The sequence below is a fragment of the Bacillus rossius genome, chromosome 3, assembly GCF_032445375.1.
Source record: "Bacillus rossius redtenbacheri isolate Brsri chromosome 3, Brsri_v3, whole genome shotgun sequence".
Classification (NCBI taxonomy): domain Eukaryota; kingdom Metazoa; phylum Arthropoda; class Insecta; order Phasmatodea; family Bacillidae; genus Bacillus; species Bacillus rossius.
Window position 1 is genome coordinate 5497375 of NC_086332.1, and position 19376 is coordinate 5516750.

At 41.3% G+C, this 19376-nt stretch overlaps 1 protein-coding gene across 3 annotated transcripts in view; it reads right to left on the reverse strand.

Moving 5' to 3' along the window:
* LOC134530127 (regulator of G-protein signaling 7) overlaps window positions 1–19376 on the reverse strand; it is a 274032-nt gene that overhangs the window by 29581 nt on the left and 225075 nt on the right. For all 3 annotated transcript variants that reach the window (XM_063364739.1, XM_063364740.1, XM_063364741.1), the window contains 8 exons: window positions 14922–15031; window positions 11090–11206; window positions 9131–9202; window positions 7594–7776; window positions 5254–5429; window positions 3275–3348; window positions 1864–1993; window positions 303–524 (listed from right to left, as the gene is read on the reverse strand). In XM_063364739.1, the coding sequence (XP_063220809.1) occupies window positions 303–524; window positions 1864–1993; window positions 3275–3348; window positions 5254–5429; window positions 7594–7776; window positions 9131–9202; window positions 11090–11206; window positions 14922–15031 (1084 nt within the window). The remainder of the gene's footprint in view (window positions 1–302; window positions 525–1863; window positions 1994–3274; window positions 3349–5253; window positions 5430–7593; window positions 7777–9130; window positions 9203–11089; window positions 11207–14921; window positions 15032–19376) is intronic.

A 19376-nucleotide genomic window follows, 5' to 3' on the forward strand; every position in this document is an offset into this window, starting at 1 on the left:
TTTATTATAATTTTGTTCTCTGAAAATAGTTTTTATAAAATATAAATTATATATTGCAACCAACAATAATTAAACATATTTAGGAAAGGAAAAATGCCTAAAAACCACCTTTTTTTACACCTTCAAACCCCAAATTTTCCCGGATACCCCGCTTTTTTTTTTTTTTTCCAGGGATGGATATTCCTCAACAACTAAATCAATTGCAGTCCACCCCCCCCCCCCCAAAAAAAAATACATATCCTTGCGACACCCGTGCAAGCGGCAACAGGGCTAGGGAGCGACATGGGGCGGGCGGCACGCACCTCTTCTTGGGCAGCGGCTGCACGCCGGCGGCCAGCAGGCACTTGTAGTGCTCGGAGCGCACGAAGCGCGGGTAGCAGTCCTTCTTCAGCAGCAGCGCGTACACGTGCTCGGCCGCCGGGTCGAAGGTGAAGCGCGACGGCGCGCGCAGCTCCTGGTGCACGCGCTCCATGGTCTTGCCGTCAATGTTGATCTCGCACGGCGCGCCCGGCGCCAGGAACTCGCTGCAACACCCCGGACCGGACCCCAGTTTAGTTATGGGCCCTCTCCGCTAGATAGCAGTTTCCATAATATACTGCTGACGTAACTACATCAAATTTATCAGGAGAAGTAATGTATAAGCTATTGTCAGGCAAACAAACCAGTGAAAATTCACTCTATTATAGTTAGCCACTAATTTTGCAGTGTGTAGTACAATGAGTTTTTTGCACCTCCTACTCCTTTATTTATTACATGACGGTTTATTACAAAACAGCATTAAGTATTTTCGCATTGATTAAAATAGTTTTGCGCCGTCAAGGAAATAACTTAATATAACCAAAAAAAAAAAAAAAAAAAAAAACTTTGTATGAGAACATCTATTCCGAATTTTTATTTGCTGGTAGTTATGGGCCCGCCCAACAGATAGCGACACATGTCGCGTGAAACATGGTTTCAGTTTCCACTGTAAGAGTCGCACTTCTATATCTCCCTCCTTGTTCTGTGGGGCAGACACACCTCGCACTGACGCTGACTGCCGCGGATCGCTCGGCCGGGCAATCAGCAAAGGAGGAAGGAGTTTTGCACGGTCCCATGGAGCACACCGTCAGGACACACAATTGTAACGCTACAGGGACATTACTGTTGCATTTCTGAAATGCATATGAAACTCAGTGTGCTGTATAGGGTTACGTGCAGGGAAAGGCCAAAGTTAAAATATTATTGTGGTTTAAAAACAATCTACACAAACTTAATGCTTCCCTTGACTACACACAAAGGAGACGACCCGCCGATAACTCGACTAGAATGCTCTAATCTCTTCTTTGAGCATTTTTTTATGGAAACGGTAGCTGAGAAGTCCTTAAGACCAAGGGATATGTGGTATGCATTGGTTACTGATAGCCGGCTGAATTCCACAAACCTGAATAGCCAAAGAGTTGTACTATATTCAACGAATGCTACCATTGCAAATGGAACTGTAACTAAGATTTTGTTTAAATGAAAATACTGTAAACATAAGAAAATTAATTTGCTTTCAATTTTTATTTTTTTGCTAAAAATCCTTCTGTATAAAAGCTAAATAAACCATTAACCAGTGACACAACAAATAAATATTTTCTTTTTGAAGTACGGTACACACAGTACTGTTTGACCAAACATTAAAGGTAAGATTAAAGTTACACTGATATGCACATTATATTTTCGAAGAAATGAGACTATCCGTCAATATTGAAATAGGGATCCACACCACTGAGGTACTGAATCAGTGCTCAATAAATCGTGATCCACGCCAAAGGCTTTGACACTTGTCTTTCAAGCACGATCTCAAACTGGCTGAGAAGCGCGACCGCTGGGTTTGCTCACTCAAAGATCTCCTTGACTTTGCGCTGTATCTGGGACTGCGCGCTGCGCCGGAGGTCTGTGACGGCGAGCCAGAAGCGGATGTTCTCGTGGCTGTACTCCTTGCGCAGGTACGTCGTGAACTCCTGCAAGCCTGCAAGCACGTCACAACCGTGGTCACAGAGGCGTCTTCCAACCAACCAACATGCAGGGCCGTGGTTGGACTTTGTGAAGAAAGAGGGAAGCCTAAGATGTACATCAAGTTCTGTCCCTGCCCGAACACGCCCGAATATTCACCTTCGGCCAATCTCGGGTTTATTAATATATATATATATTTATATTTCTCTGTTTATTTTAATGTAGCTATACTAACCTAACTAACCGTCCATAGTGTTTTAAAGTGTTTTAATGTAGCTAACCTAACCAACCACATTTAATATTTGAATTCATTTTTCCTGTGCAAAAATAGAACAAATCCCGAGGTTGGCCGAAGGTGAATATTCGGGCGTGTTCGGGCAGGGACAGAACTTGATGCACATCTTAGGCTTCTCGAAGGAAGAGGCCTGTTTTGGCAACCATATCAATTTGTATGAGTAAGTTTTCTTCATAATTGATTTTTTTTAAAGAAAATTGACTGTAACACTGAAATCCTGGGGAATAGTGGACTTTCAGAACTCCAGCGTTTACACACAGAAATTCAAGCAATGATGTTGGTGGCTTGAGAAAAGAAAACTGAACCTTTTATATTTTGGTTTCTATTGATTGTTTTAATACTTGTTCACAGGTTAATGATTTGAAAAATTCATTTAAAATGTCATACATACATATTATAAAAAGACAAGAGACACTCATGTCAAGTTTGTATGAAAGAAATGCTTGTATATCACGTATACAAACCGGAATTAAATATAGACTACTAGGAAAAGCAACCCTTGACGATTTTGTGTGTGTGAGGCATGTTGGGCTGAGATGGAGGATAAACATTATTGTAGCACTCTAAGGATTAAAAAAAAATCCTTCCGAAACAATATCTTTGTAATCTTATGTAGCTAAGTTGCTATATTCGCTTTTCTTTAAATCCTGGAAGGGGAGGGGTCCAGACCCCACGGCCCCCCCCCCCCCCCGCCATAGCTACGTCCTGCAACATGTCAACCCCACTAAGACACTCCACGCCCTAATCTCCATCGAGGCCTTTCTGCAATCTCTCCAGTGGACAATACATGTGGCCATGGGAGTTCACTTAGAGCTGCCACATTATATACACATATGCAGTCTGTTATAAGCAAGTCCCTGATCAGCTTATTCATTATGTGGGCTGGCTGAAGATGTCTATTCCTACTAGGGCAGTCAGCTCCCATGCCAAAAGAAGGAAAAAAAAAAGACAGGTGTGGGCCTTATGGACATTTCCCACTGTCCCATGAACTGGAAAGCTCACCTGTGGGGTCGGATACCAGCTCCTCCATAGACAAGGCCCACCTCCTTACGCGTTTCTCAGTCGGCACTTCAACTCTGGAATAACATACAGAGAAAGGTTCACCATGCATTACGTTCAAACAAATAAACCAAATTCTCGTCATCTGTCTCTTTACTTCTGTATTACAATTGTTTGGACTCACATTTGTAAGTACCTGGCACACTGTAAATTAAACCAGTTGTTACTTTCGCATGGATTAGCTCCATCCTTTGGTACTCAAGGCTTGAATGCCATACATGATAATTATTTCATATTTAATATGTAGTCTTGAGACATGTACACTCAATATATCATATTTATATATATTTCATATTTAAATTTATGTGACTGTCTCTTATTGGGCTAGTTTTGCAGAATCATTTACCTAGTTGTGTAAATTGTAAATTAATGTGCTATTTCAATAATTGTTGTACTAGAGTTGATTCCTGTATAAGATATTCTTTGGGCGTCACTATGCACTTTATGTAAATTATTGTTATCGCTGCAAATGGAAATTTACATAATATTATTCATAATGGTTTTTGCATGAATCTTCATTATTTATGTTTTATAGGATATTTGATATTCGTTTGTGCAATTTATTTTAACAAAATATTGCTAAAGATATTATCCATAGGTACATGCTAGTTATGGTTCCATGTTAAATAGCTGTTTCCCTTTTCTTGTTTAATATAATTAAGCTAATGAGTATTGCACTAAGGTATCTTTATCGTAATACTCGTTATTGCCATTTGTTTTTATCTTTATCAGCACAATAGTCGTGTTGACCATTGTTTAATGTTTGCTCTTGTGGTGTTATTTACATGCATTATTTACAAAGAATAAAATGTAAGAGTACATTTGAGCCACATGGGCACACACTCTTAAAGTTATTCTAGTTGGTTGGTTGTAACATATATTTGGTGAGTGAAGGTTGGCGCACAGATATGGCATGGACAAGAAAGATGGCTGGATATATACATGATAAATAGAGACTGGAAAAATTCGCGCTTTCGATGATCTCTAGGATAGACTCCACAACCCTCTACATACTCAGGCAAATGCCACTTGCTCATTGGCTATTGACTCGTGACACTTGTCAACTGGGACGCTTGCGATTCGATACTTTTTTGGTTGAAGGTTTCCCATTAGCTAAAAGTCCTTCAGAGAAACTGTAAGCCAATCACAGAAGCAATATAAATGTACAGTTGTTTGGATTCTAGTATATCGCGAAATGAATCCGTGAATTTTTCCGGTCTCTAATGATAAACATCAAATGAAGCACTGGTAGTTGTCATTGGCCTTGCCATGTGGGTTGGCACCTTTATACACTTGAGACTTAGGGCGACCTCCGAAAAAGCCCAGCGTAAGTTATCTAGTGAAAAAAAAAAGAGTGTTCTTTTCCCACTTAAAGCAGGATCAAAGTAGAGGGAACTAGGCTGTTACTGCAGGAGTCAGCGACTCCACCAGACGGAGAGTCTCGTGGGGGGGAAAGGAGCTGGAACAGAATGTGTCGGTGGAGCAACAGGACAGTGGCGGATCCAGAGGTTCACCTCGGAGGGGGCACTCTAGGATTTCAGAATAGCCAGAAAAAAAATGTCTTAAAATTACTAAATTGGTATTTAATCTTCTCACACTACACATAACATCCAACCACCAGATTTTATGATTCTACAAGAAATTCATTTATTATATTAAAATATTTTATTGGTTTCAAAAACAATAATTTTTGTCGGCAATATTAATGTAGCAGACAACTGGTTTTTCGGGGGGGGGGGGGGGGAGGGGGGGCACTTGCCCCTGATGCCCCTCCTTGGATCCGCCACTGAAACAGGAGTACCTCGAGAAAACAAACCAGCTAACGGCACCACCCATAAAGATCCTCATATTTCGCGAGAGATCTCGGTTGAACTGAGCCGGGAGCAAAGCCTGAAACCGACGCGCGGGTGTGATGGTCTCACAGGGGGCTGTTGATCTGCCAGTATATGGGGTCCTCGCCGAACCACGGGTTGGTGGGGTGCACCGGCGTGAGGAAGGGGTCGTACTCTGCGTACGTCTCGCAGTGCTGCACCAGGTTGTCGAGCGCCTGCGACACCTTCACCCTGGTCCGCACCAGGCAGCTGCGCAAGAAGTCCACCTGCCGCAACATGCCGAGCACACTCGCAGTCATCTGCAACTGCATCTGCATCTGCTACTTTCCTAGTCTTCAGTTTTGAACCCAACTAAGGAACCCCAAAATATGATTATCACACCACTTTTTTTTAAACATTTTTTTTATGAAATTTTTTTGAGCTTACTACACTCGTAATCTTTTTTTAATATGATACATTTTAGGACAAACCACTATAAAAAACTTCTAACTTCATGCTGGCAGGCTGATTCAGAGGTGGCTTGTACATTAAGCTAAACCTTTAGTTACATTTAAAATGCTTTACGAATTCACGACTCACGTGAGCTTCAAAACCAAAAAACTTTATGCTTAAAAGGTGGCTGGGAACTTTTCAGTGAGATGTTTAAATCTATAGTTAGGTATTTGTTTATTTCTTACTGGCTGAGGTACAAAAAACAACAAATGCAACGGAGGTATCGTGTTGAATTTGTAGGAATAGACCCCAAATAATATTGATATAAGGAACATCACTACCAAGTTTCAAGTCTGTAGGACATACACGTGAAAAATGGGATATTTTGATTTTAAAGTTCCATTGATTGCACAATCACGGTGCGTCAAGGCTACGCATCAGCAGAACCGGGACGCCGATCTTCAGATTCATTTTGTGGGAAGGCAGGTAACCCCTTGGCAAGACGTGACGGACTCACCAAATTATAGTGCGTTACATATTCAAGGCTATCTATTGATGAAATTCTTAACTAAACCATTATTTGCGCCTTTAATTCGCTAGCAGCCATGAGCTTCACTAAGCGGATGGTATTCGCCAAGGAGAAGACCTTACTATATGACCGTGTGGTGGTCATAGAGAAATGATACAACCTGACTGTTTCTATGACCTACTTCCTATGACATCCTATTATAAAACTGAACTGACTCCTTTTTTCCTCACTTAGGAATAGAATTTAATAAATAGAAGTAATACATGTTATTCTCCGGCCCATAAACTATCTAAATGTAAATATCGTGTCGATCCGTTGCTCTGTTGCTGTGTGAAAGACGAACATATGAACACACTTTCGCATTTATAATATTATCATATGACTTGGGAATAAAATTTCTTTCGTTGCGTTGTTGCTGACTGGTGGCGGAGTGAATGATCAGAGTGGCCACTCCCACCAGGGGCGCTTGCGTCCCTGGTCGTGAAATCCAGGCATGGACAAAACATGAAGCGGACCACGAGTCCAAGTTCCCAACCCCCCCCCCCCCTTCCCACCGCGTGGTACATTCTTCGCTACTCTGTCCAACCCTTCACCCAGACCATCCTCTTGTATCCTGTATGCTCCTGCACTTAATGCATGCAAATTTGAACCCTAATGACAGTGCCCAGGGTTTTCCCTTTGTCTAATTAATTTTTATTTACTGGATTCAACTTATCTAGTTGTTATAGTCTAGAGTTAAGAGTGAGGGGAGTTGGTCATGTAATCAATCACTGCCATGGCTGTACAATCCCCTCCTAGTACATGATGCAAGCGATCCTTTCCCTGCATGACCAGGCGTAACTATGTTCCTCCTCTAACCCGGACACTTCCAATTGCACTTAGTTCTAGTTAGGTTACGAAAGGAATATTTGTGGCACTTGTGTAGAGAGTAGGGAAGCCTTCTTTTCACAGACGAGGGAGCCAAACTCCCGATCGTGCATCTTCGGGTTATTTTTTTGTTCATTGTAATAGGTTAGGTTAGCTACATTATAAATACTCCAAACAATGTGGACGATTGATTTGGTTGGGATAGCTACATCAAAGATGCTGTGAAATCATGTAAACGGTTTCCTAGCCCTGGATAGCCACATATTAAAAAAGTTATTTGCTAAGCAACCATAAATTGATTTTACAGTATTTTTTAACGTAGCTATACTTACCTTATATAACCAACCATCCACGATGTTTTAAAGTATTTATAATGTAGCTAACCTCTCCTAATCGACCGCAAAATGTAATGCCACACCGGTTTATACAATGAGATAAAGCGAGCGTGAACTTGGGGTAACTTGGGGTGTGGCTCTCTCGCCTGTGGAATGAAGGATTCCCTAAAGAGTAGAAGGAAGGGGCTGGGTGGAAGTGTGTGAGCGGGAAGGGGCTGGGTGGAAGTGTGTGAGCGGGAAGGGGCTGGGTGGAAGAGTGTGAGGTACCTCGCGCTTCAGGTCCTCGGCGGACCTCTTGCGGCAGCGCGCGGCGCGGGCCCGGCTGGGCACGGGGGCCGGCTCCAGGCAGTTGAGCAGCCCCGGGGGAGGCCGGTACACCCGCCAGTAGGCGCGCTCCTGGCTGTCGCTCACGATCTTGTCGCCCTTCTTGCGCTCCTTCACCAGCCGCACCTGACGTCACGTCAAGAAATGTCCCCCTTACGTCCATGTTGTTACCGGAACACTAGGCACCAGGGGCGTAGGAACCGGGGGGGACAGGGGGGACGTGTCCCCCTGAACTTTTTGGGTGGAGGCGACTGTCCCCCCCCCCCCTCAACTTTCTAGACCGTGATATATTTATTTTATAATATTATTCTGCCCAACTTTATTTGTAATTTCTACACTCTCAAATTTAACTTAAGGAAACAATAATAATTTTAAGATCAATGTATCCAATGGTTAGATACAAAAACTGCTTAAAAAGCGCTGTTTTGCACTTTTAAAATCAAAATTTTCCGGTGGAGGACCCCCGGACCCCCCGTCTTAGTAAGAGGGGAATCGGTTTACATGACATCAAAATCATTATTTGTCCCCCCCCCCCAACTTTATGAACACAGCTACGCCAATGCTAGGCACGCGGCTCGTTCTGCCTCGGAGGAAGTCGTCCCTGGCGGAGACAGTGGATAGCGCATTCATCGTCCCCGTTGTCGAACAATAGCGACGTTAAGGGGCCTCGCCCACCCGGACACACACGCGGTGTGCAGAGCTTCAGAAATAAAACCACGCGATTTGAAAACTGTTCAACATATCCCAGTTGGCTTCTGTTTACGAAAAACATTCAAGAATACGGTGAGGGTGGGTGGGTAGATTCCGTTTCCGTATTTCGCTTTGAAACTGTATTTTTTGTAGCGGTGGAAATGGTTAAAACGCGTAATTTTTTACGTGACAACGTCTAATAAATAGATGAACGCCGACTGCACGCATGAAAAAGTGTCCCGTAACGCAAATTGCGTTTCGCTGTGTCCCGTTACGCTCATTGTACGCTTGCGCCGCATCTATCTCTCTTCCACTCGATTGGAACAACCATCGATTTGACTTTTTCGAGGCACATTAAACTTGAAACACTCCCATTCGTTTTATTTCCTACTTTTCCTATCATCGTCCTATCCTTAACAGAATAACACAGATTGGAAGAAGTTAAATAGCAAACATGTATAAAAGGTATAGTTAAAATAATCTCTTCGTTAAAGTAATAAACATATTTGAATTAATGAGTGCAAATAAAAATAAACTTATCAATTAAATTGTAGATATCATTTCACTCCTTCTTTGTATCCATACAAATGATAAAAATTATTCAATTATATCCATAAAGGTATGCAATCATTTCAGCAATGTTTTATGACGTCACGTTAAACTATCGTCCGTAAACCGACTTCACAGACAACCAATTTTTTTTATCTTCACCCCCCTCTTCAGGAACCGGACCCTATGCTCCAACTGGCCAAGTGCCTGCGTGCAGCGCGACCACGTGACAGAGTCTCACCTGCTCCTCAGCCTGCATGGTGATGAAGTCCCACTTGTTCTGGAGGTTCTTCCTCAGGCTGTTCAGCGACTCCTGCGCAAACAACAACAACAACAACAACAACAACAATCAAAATACTGAAAACATGTTTCAATTCTGCACCTTCCTCCAAAACGAACCGTACAGGGAAATCCTGGGTTTATATTTTTGACGTGATAACGTCTTATAAATCGATGAACGCCGGCTGCACGCACGAAAAAGCACGACTCACTGTTACTTTCCGCCTGAGCCGAGCGTGCAAGAACCGGTCAACCACCGTGCGAAAAAAATCTTCTATACTATCAAACAGGTTAATGCGGGCTTTTTTAAAGCAGCCATTTAAAAAAAAAAGTTGATTTATTTGTCCAATTTCGTCATTTCAAATTAACAATTTATTGACATTGGTTTGATTTCAGTTTATTTCTATAACTAATTGTTCGTGATCATATTTAAACAAATTATTTAAATTAAATCTGCAAAAAAACCTGTAAATAATATTTGAAAATTAAAAATGATTAAATTTTTCATCAATGTTTTCTTATGACGTTATCACGTAAAATTATCGTCCGTAAAACGACTTTACAGACAACCCCCCCTCCCCTTTTTTTCCCCTCAAAGTTGTATGTTCAACACACACACGTTATCATATTTCCCTTCTTTCCATCGAAACAAAGCCGCAGGTTGTTCAAGGGAACTCAGAGAAGCTGACTGGACGTGTGTGCTGCAGAAGGTGCCATCCCCCCCCCCCCCACCAGGGTGTTCACAGTTAGTACTTTCCTACTAGATCTAGTAATTTAGTGGTCTAGTACATTTACGCTCAGATCTAGTACTTTTTTCTTTAATATAATAATAATGTTACAGTAACTCCAATATGTTTTATTATTAAAGGTAATTATTTTAAAAAAAAACTATGGAATGTATGTGTGTGTGGTGTGATATTTAAGTTAGAGCAATGCAATGTCACGATAACTTCCTAAAGTTGTTAAAACCATATCAAATTATAATTTAGCCTACTTTTTTTTTCAAATCTAGTAATTTTTTTCCCGCCTAAATTGGTACGAAATATTTTTTCCTTGTGGACACCCTGCCCCCCTCCATCCCCCCCCCCAGAGGCTGCCCTGGGACAAGCCCGCAGCACTCAGAGCCTCTCTCAGGAAGGGCCAAGGGTGCTCAGAAAATAATACTTAAGTCTGACCCGATTTTAAATCACGCTTTTGAACATTCCCGCAATGAGCTTACATATAAATTCATTTCGACGAAAAAGTGGGGTGGGGGGGGGGATAGAACCACTTAGCTCGTTGTTTGCTTTCCTTTCAGGATATCGGAAAAAGGGGGGGGGGGGGTGATAAATCCCACCTCCATCACCCCCTCCCTCTTTTTTTTTTTTGCGTACGCCATTGATCCCTGATAATAAATCAAACGAGAAGTAGGCCTAAGTCTTCGCTTTTCGAAAGTGTTCCAGGTCATTAAAACTCGTATTCATCACGTTGGCACATGTGGTACAGAAACATGATGCAAGTTTAGGTAACAAGAATTAATGGCTGCAATTTGTATGCTCGAGGAAATGTATTGTGTCTATGTGAAACTAAAACTGACAGACATCATTCCTGAAAAAGTTAAATTTGTGGTACAGAAACATGATGCAAGTTTAGGTAACAAGGATTAATGGCTGCAATTTGTATTCTCGGGGAAATGTATTGTGTCTGAGAAAAACTAAAACTGACAGACATCAATTCTGAAAAAGTTAGCACTTGTATTACACAAACATAATGCAAGTTTAGGTAACAAGAATTAATGGCAGCAATTTGTATTCTCGAGGAAATGTATTGTGTCCATGTGAAACTAAAACTGACAGACAGCATTGCTGGAAAAGTCGCTGCGACTCGCGACTCGCGACTCGCGACAGCGACACAGCCGCGGGGGCGAGACGGCGACACCCACCAGTTCGTAGTCCTCCAGGCCGTGGCGCTGCTTGTTGCGTAGCGTCCTCTTGGACAGGTAGATGGCGTAGTCCACGTTGTCGGGGTGGCGGTTCTGCCAGGGCCAATAGTAGGGCGTCTGCGACACACAAGAGTCACGCAGTCACGCAGTCGCTCAGGCTCGACACAACAGGAGTCCAGAGTAACTGCGTCATGACGGAGGTTAGCAGGACCCCGTACGCGTTGCTTTCCGCTCCACTCGGGCCGGGCTTATGAAGTACGCAAGGAATGCAACTACGACACACGCAACCGACGTAAGTAAACACGCAAGAAGCAACAAGTCACAATCCCTATAACTAGGGACTGGAAAAATTCGCGGGTTCAATGACCTCTAGGATGAACTTTATAGTACTACGTACACTCGGTCAAATGTCACCCTCTCATTGACTGCTGTCTTGTGATGGTGTCCCAACGTAGCGGCCTGTGATGCGATTCAGCTACGGTTGAGTGTTTCTCACTTGCCCAGAGTCATTCAGGTGAGTTGCGAGCCAATAGCAGAGGCAGCACTGAGGTATAACTGTATGAATTTTAGGCTGTCGTGAAATGAATCCGCGAATTTTTCCGGTCTCTACCTATAACATAACTTAAAATCGTAAAAACAGTAGAAAACAAGTTTCTACCCCGTTCATATTTTGATAGTTCATATTAATTATGAAAATTAAATTTTTTTGTCAATAATTCGATTTCTAAAGTGTTATTATCTTGCACTGCGTGAAAGTCAAACAAGTATAAACATAAAATAACATCGTGGGCTTTCATGCGCCTAACTTCTGCGCCTTAAAAAAAGTGTTCGGAACACTTATCTTCGAATATGGCCGTCGTAAGCTCATGTCACAACGCAATAAAGTTGTAAGTTTAACAATACTAGCGTTGCGTTACTAAGCCTTGCGATGATTATAAAACATTATGTATTATGTGGTTTCTGAACATTTTGCGTCTTGTGTTCTTGCATACTTTATAAACGAGGCCTTAAACTAACTTCCGACACGATCACAACCTAAACGTTGTTAAAACTGTTGAAGGTTGAGCCTTAATTTACGGAAACATTGTAGTATTAGGTTTCTGAAACATTCTGTTCTTGTGAAATATAATTGTCAGCCGACAACATTTTTCCAGGTAATGTTTTTTATTCAATAAGAATCTGTCAACGTTAGATTATATTTCATTGCAGAATAGTGAAAAAAAAAAAAAAAACTATATTACTTGCAAATATTTTACATGAAGTGTAAAATATGTACCTATTGGGCTATTACAAAACATTTTTAGTCTATCTAGGCTAAATTATTAATATTTTTATGGAATGAAAATCATTACAAGAAATTAAGTAGTAATAATTTTTACATATATGTGTTGCGCAATTCAGTAGTTAACTAATCAGTGGTATTTTTTTAATTTATCGTGATAATAGGTTTATTTACATCACTATTGTGCCAGATAATCAAATGTTCTAGTTCCTCTAAGTCATTCATCACAATACAATAATTGCAAAGTTAACAGCTAGTCACATTTCGAAACACAAAATGTTTGATCATGTATCAGCGTCCTTCACGCTTAGATTGTAACATTTACTCCTCAAGAGCGTCGAAATAAGGGTCGAAATTAATTTTTTTTAAATTTTAAAAGTAAAGACATTGATCAGGGTTTTAAAACTAAAACGTGTCTAGGGTGTCCGCGACTACAGATATTCTAAGGTCAAAGGTAAAAAAAAAAAAAAAAAAAAAAACATTTATTGCAAATATCTTGTTTCCTATGAGTTTTATGCTATTTGTATTTATCATAAATATTGTAGAAGATTCAATTCTCTAAAACTTTTGTTTAAATATTTTTTTTTTATATCTTGAACCATTTTCGAGATAGGGGGCAGAGCGCGCTCAGTGTTTAACTATGTAGTTTATCGTTCGAGGTCAACCTCCAGTCTCGATTAAAAACACGCCGTATAACCCCTAAAATAGAATCGAATAGCATGTATAAGCAATGTTAAGTGAATAATGATGTTACAAAACGATTGGCAGAGGTTTGTAAACAGACTGAAATAAATGGTGCTGCAGAGAACTACGTCCCACCATCTAGGATTTTTCCAAAAATTGTTCACATAATTCTAATTTATCCCGATTTTTGACATGGCAAAGCATAAATAACATCTCCTAGATCTTCTACCCCAGGTTTGCAAACACATTTATACCTAAAACAAGCTCTTGTCTGTAAGCGCAGCGAGGAAATAACTTATTTTTTAACGAGGGCAACTACAACTGTAATAGTAATCACACCAGTTCAACAAGTGTTGGCTTCAACAAGTAGCCAAAGTTGAGTCCCATGCAATGTCATACCAGAAAAATTAGCTTAAAAATTATAAGTCTTCGATACCGCTTGCAGCGTATTGTAACACACACATTTCGATTACTACTTTAATCATAGAACGATTTTTTTTCTTGTGAGAAAGGTGAATATCTAATTGTGTTTAGATAGTTTTCTCAGACAGTTCTGTAACCCTCCACAACAGATTTTATTGGCAGACCATACATTTACCTGTGTGATGGCTCCAACCTTAAACAAGGGTAAGTTTTACTATTCAACTATATATATATTTGACATGTTAGTGACCAATGTTTACTTTCACTATGGTGCACGTGTTATTGTTGGTAATTTATCCGAGTGTAACTGTTTAATATCCATATAATAAGTATTTTTTGTGCAAAATATGTGAATTACTGCAAGCGGTATCGAAATATATTGAACTGCAAAATGGAGGATCCTAATATCTTTTAATGAAAAACCAAACAGAATCAATAGAGAAGAAAGGGGGGTGGGAACGTGCCGGCCCCAGGGCGGACGAAGAGACTCGCCTGGAAGCGGTAGAGGGGAGGGATAGGGGTGGGATGCACGACGGGGTGGGAACGAGCTGGCCCCAGGGCGGACGAAGAGACTCGCCTGGAAGCGGTAGAGGGGAGGGATAGGGGTGGGATGCACGGCGGGGTGGGAACGTGCCGGCCCCAGGGCGGACGAAGAGACTCGCCTGGAAGCGGTAGAGGGGAGGGATAGGGGTGGGATGCACGGCGGGGTGGGATGCACGGCGGGGTGGGAACGTGCCGGCCCCAGGGCGGACGAAGAGACTCGCCTGGAAGCGGTAGAGGGGAGGGATAGGGGTGGGATGCACGGCGGGGTGGGAACGTGCCGGCCCCAGGGCGGACGAAGAGACTCGCCTGGAAGCGGTAGAGGGGAGGGATAGGGGTGGGATGCACGGCGGGGTGGGAACGAGCTGGCCCCAGGGCGGACGAAGAGACTCGCCTGGAAGCGGTAGAGGGGAGGGATAGGGGTGGGATGCACGGCGGGGTGGGAACGTGCCGGCCCCAGGGCGGACGAAGAGACTCGCCTGGAAGCGGTAGAGGGGAGGGATAGGGGTGGGATGCACGGCGGGGTGGGAACGTGCCGGCCCCAGGGCGGACGAAGAGACTCGCCTGGAAGCGGTAGAGGGGAGGGATAGGGGTGGGATGCACGGCGGGGTGGGAACGTGCCGGCCCCAGGGCGGACGAAGAGACTCGCCTGGAAGCGGCAGAGGGGAGGGATAGGGGTGGGATGCACGGCGGGGTGGGAACGTGCCGGCCCCAGGGCGGACGAAGAGACTCGCCTGGAAGCGGTAGAGGGGAGGAATAGGGGTGGGATGCACGGCGGGGTGGGAACGTGCCGGCCCCAGGGCGGACGAAGAGACTCGCCTGGAAGCGTAGAGGGGAGGGATAGGGGTGGGATGCACGGCGGGGTGGGAACGAGCTGGCCCCAGGGCGGACGGCGAGACTCGCCTGGAAGCGGTAGAGGGAGCCATCGTCCTTGACGACCAGGTTCTTGGAGTCGCTGACGGGGAAGAAGTAGCCGTACTGGCATAGCTGGTTGGCGATGTGGACCGCCTCGACTGCGAAAAAAACAAGACATGTTTTTTTTTTTTTTTAAATTTTCCTTCTAATAAATCATGTTTTTATTGTTTTCTATCCATGTTATATAAACATAATCTAACAAATGTAATTTTTGGCAAAAGAGATTAGAGTGCTGGCATGTAAATATGTATTGTACCATAACCATGTAAAGTGTACTTTATGCAAATAAAAACTATAGAATTGAGCGAGCGCAGAGACCGCTCTGGAAACAGTCATAAAACGGGAGGACAAGTTTCACAAGGTTCGCGCTCCTTGGTATTCATTCAGTCAGGGATCGTCAGCAGACGGCATGCTCTGACGTAATCCCCATAACCATATCGTTCCACCCATGACATGGTAGAAACGGTTCTTGACCACGTTTGATGATGGTTAGTAAGTGTGAATTTTAACCTCCGTCGTTAAAAAACAATCATTTAAAACTGTTTCCACAATGCAAACACTACACTTCACCCGATATTTGGGACGTCTAACCAACATGGCGCGACAATTAACTGAAGGAAAAAAACAGCTTCACACACTTGACACTTACCATGTTATCATGCAGATGTGGCCACTCCTGTTGGCATTCAGAGCAGCACAGTCACACATGGTTATTGAACTCCACTATTTTGAAATCAACATAATGTCAGCAGTTATTTATATCTTAAGTATTCATCCCATTATTGGACTAACATGGCACAAATAAAATATTTTAGTTTATTTTTTTTTTTCCCCAATGGGTGAGTCGGTGAGTTTCCCCAACATTCTCATCCCCACATTCTCATTATCTAATAACAGATGTAGACGAGACGTTAAGCACATTATTCATTTATTCATTCATTCATTCATAATTTTACTAAAGCCTGTTAAATAAAAATTGCTTTTACAGAGTTATAGTGGAATATCACGAACAGTTCAGGAATTGTAAGGGTAAAGGGTGATTTTGACCCTTATCGGCATAGGAATCATTATATACGTGGTGATAGTTTCTTTATGGGTTTTAGCAAACCTCCTATCCTCAATATATGCAATAAACTCTCAAACAACAAATTAGAAATAATTTTAACTTTAAACAATATTTAAGTACTATGGATTTTTTGCACCGACTAATAAACTAATATAGTTTAAAAATTAATTAAAGAGTAATACAACGTACCAAAATATTTTAATGTTTCAAAATATATTAATATTATTATTTGCTAAGACTTTAATTACGTGATAATTCTCGCATTTGGCAAGTGGCTCACCTGGCTAGCACTATATTTGTGTGCGTCACTCGAAGCAATAAGTTCCACCTTACATATCGTACCCTGCACCCAATCGACCTTACGACTTAACGACGCGAGGACAAGAAACTCGTTTATCGTCGGAATTTCAAGCGGCGACTAGGAAATTGTTATAATGATAAAGAATGCGACTGGAAACCATGTCTAAAAAGATTATTTCTTAAATGTAATTTACACTTCTCTGATAGGTTAATAGATGATAGTTTCGCATCGCCTCTCACACACATCCCTTACCATTGGATTGCAGGTGCATTTAAATGGACATCTAATATCTATTTCCAATGCCTGTGTGCTTTGTTGCCAGAAATAAGCCATCCTGCGCAAAAGTTTCGAACACTACTTTGTAATGAAATGAAAGATTTTTTTACACGAATCTGCAACATTGAATTTTTTAAAGTAAAATTTGAAATGATAATTTCGGAAACATTTTCTTTTTGCATTTCATCAAGAGCATCATATGATATCTACTGATTTTTGGTTTCTAAGGAGACTAAATTAAAAACGCTTCAATTTTTTTTGTTAACATTTTTTTTACTACCACTTAGTATTTAAAAGTTTGGCTTTTTTCAGCAAAGCACATAATTTTATAGAAAAAAATGGTTATTAACAGTGAGTGACAACTATAAAGAGTTTATCCTCTCAAGTAATAATTTTTGTTTAGCATTAAATTATTATTTTTCTGTTAGAATGATTACATCTGCAATAATACCTACTGTCAATACATACAAGGGATCTTGCAAAAATGAACAAATAGTAAAACTAAAAATAGGTATATATTTAAACTTATTATAAATAAGGATGGCATACAAAACAAGACATTTAATTTTAACACGCTCGGTTGTATCAATCTGGCAACAGTGCACTGCAATCGAAGCATGAGACCGACTATAGGCATATCCTTCAGGTAGCGTCCACACACAGGGACGTAACTAGGCTAGTTTCCACCCGGGGCAAGAACTTATATTGACGCCCTTTATTTTTCTTCGCAAAACTAACAAACCAACAATACCTCACGTTGCCACCACATATTACTTCCAAAAATTCCACCTATTTCTGATTCAACATTATTGGAAAATTAAATTGATTTATTTATTTTCAGTCACTTCATTTCTGATGCATCAATACAAACAATTCAGTTCTCTGCAGTTCAAACAATTTTTATTTTTGACGTGACAACTTCTAATAAATCGATGAATGCCGGCTGAACGCACGAAAAAGTGTCCCGTTACGCACATTGTTCCGTTACGCTGCATACCGTCACGCTCATTGTTCCGTTACGCTGCATACCGTCACGCTCATTGTTCCGTTACGCTGTGTTCCGTTACGCTGTGTTCCGTTACGCTGTGTTCCGTTACGCTGTCGGTGAGTGCAGTAATAATATGTTACAATTGACTAAAAAGTTATGGTCATTCATATAATTGATGATAGATATTTGATTAGAGTTTATTTATATGAAAACTTGTTCATAATTATATTTATACTTTATAGCTAAACGCCAGTTTTTAAAATTAATTACAAGTCATCTACACGAGAACTGTTTCGTCGACTGTTTATAAAGTGAAGTGTAAAATTAATGTGATTTTCATTGCTTATTACCACAACAATTTCGGCCATAAAGGTTAATTATGCTTGCATTTTAAAAATCTGATTACGAGTATAATTTCAAGTATTTATTCTTTTATTATTAAAATAAAAATGGTTCAATTTTATTCATAAAAGTATGCAATCATTTCATCAATGTTTTGTTATGACGTTGTCACGTTAAACTATCGTCCGTAAACCGACTCTACAGACAACCAAAGTTTTTTAAATTTTTTTTTTTGTGTTCTAGCTCTACGATATTCAAGTGAACACGTACTGTGAAAGTGACTGCCAGGTTAGCGCTAGCTCTGGTTACGTCACGTGCGTGCACCGCGAGGCGCATGCGCAGAGGGACTGCCTTGGCTCGTCGCGTCGGGTCGGCGTGACTCCACAGATTCATGCCAGGGAGGGGGAGGCGGCAAGATAAACGAACCGAGAGAGGGGGGAGCACTTCATTAAAGAGAACGAACACTCTTCGGAATTGGATTTTTAATGCGCTCACGGCAAAAAAAAAAGAGAGAGACAAAAAAAAAACGCTGTAACACTGGAATGTCAAGAGCATCGCCCGATGTTCCCTGATTTAGGAACCCGGACAGCAATGGCGACGCACAAACACACACACACAACACACACACATACAGGGTGAGTCTTAATTCGACCTGAAAACTCGGGCTGCAGGACCATCGCGATAAAAAAAAAAAGTTGGAATCACTCAGTACGACTTTATGGATAGAGACTGGAAAAATTCGCGCTTTCGATGACCTCTAGGATAGACTCCACAACCCTCTACATACTCAGACAAATGCCACTTGCTCATTGGCTATTGACTCGTGACACCTGTCAACTGGGACGCTTGCGATTCGATAATTTTTTGGTTGAAGGTTTCCCATTGGCTCAAAGTCCTTCAAATAAACTGTAAGCCAAATCACAGAAGCATTACAAAGGTACAGTTGTTTGGATTCTAGCATATCGTTAAATGAATCAGCTAATTTTTCGGTCTCTACTTATGGTCCAAAGTGCTTCCCAACGCCTTTGAAATTGGGGCTGAAGAACAATTTTATTGAAAACTATTTGTACCAGGCCACGCGTTACTGTGGCTCGATATCGTTAAATGAAAAAAAAAAGAGAAAGCACACACACACACATATATGTATTTGTAATTTGTATGAAGTAGGTACACATATACAACACATATCTCTCTCTCTCTCTCTCTCTCTCTCTCTCTCTATATATATATATATATATATATATATATATATATATCCCACTCTATTAGTCCCTCTATAAATTTCACTATATTTCGCTATATATAAAAATCTCTTTATGTGTTGCTATCACTCTATATCTCTATTTATATATCTCTATCCATATTGCTCTATCTCTCTCTATTCATCTTTCTGAGTATCTATGCTTCTATCTATATCTCAATCCATCTCCATATTTATATATATCTACATTTCTCTCTATATCAATATAT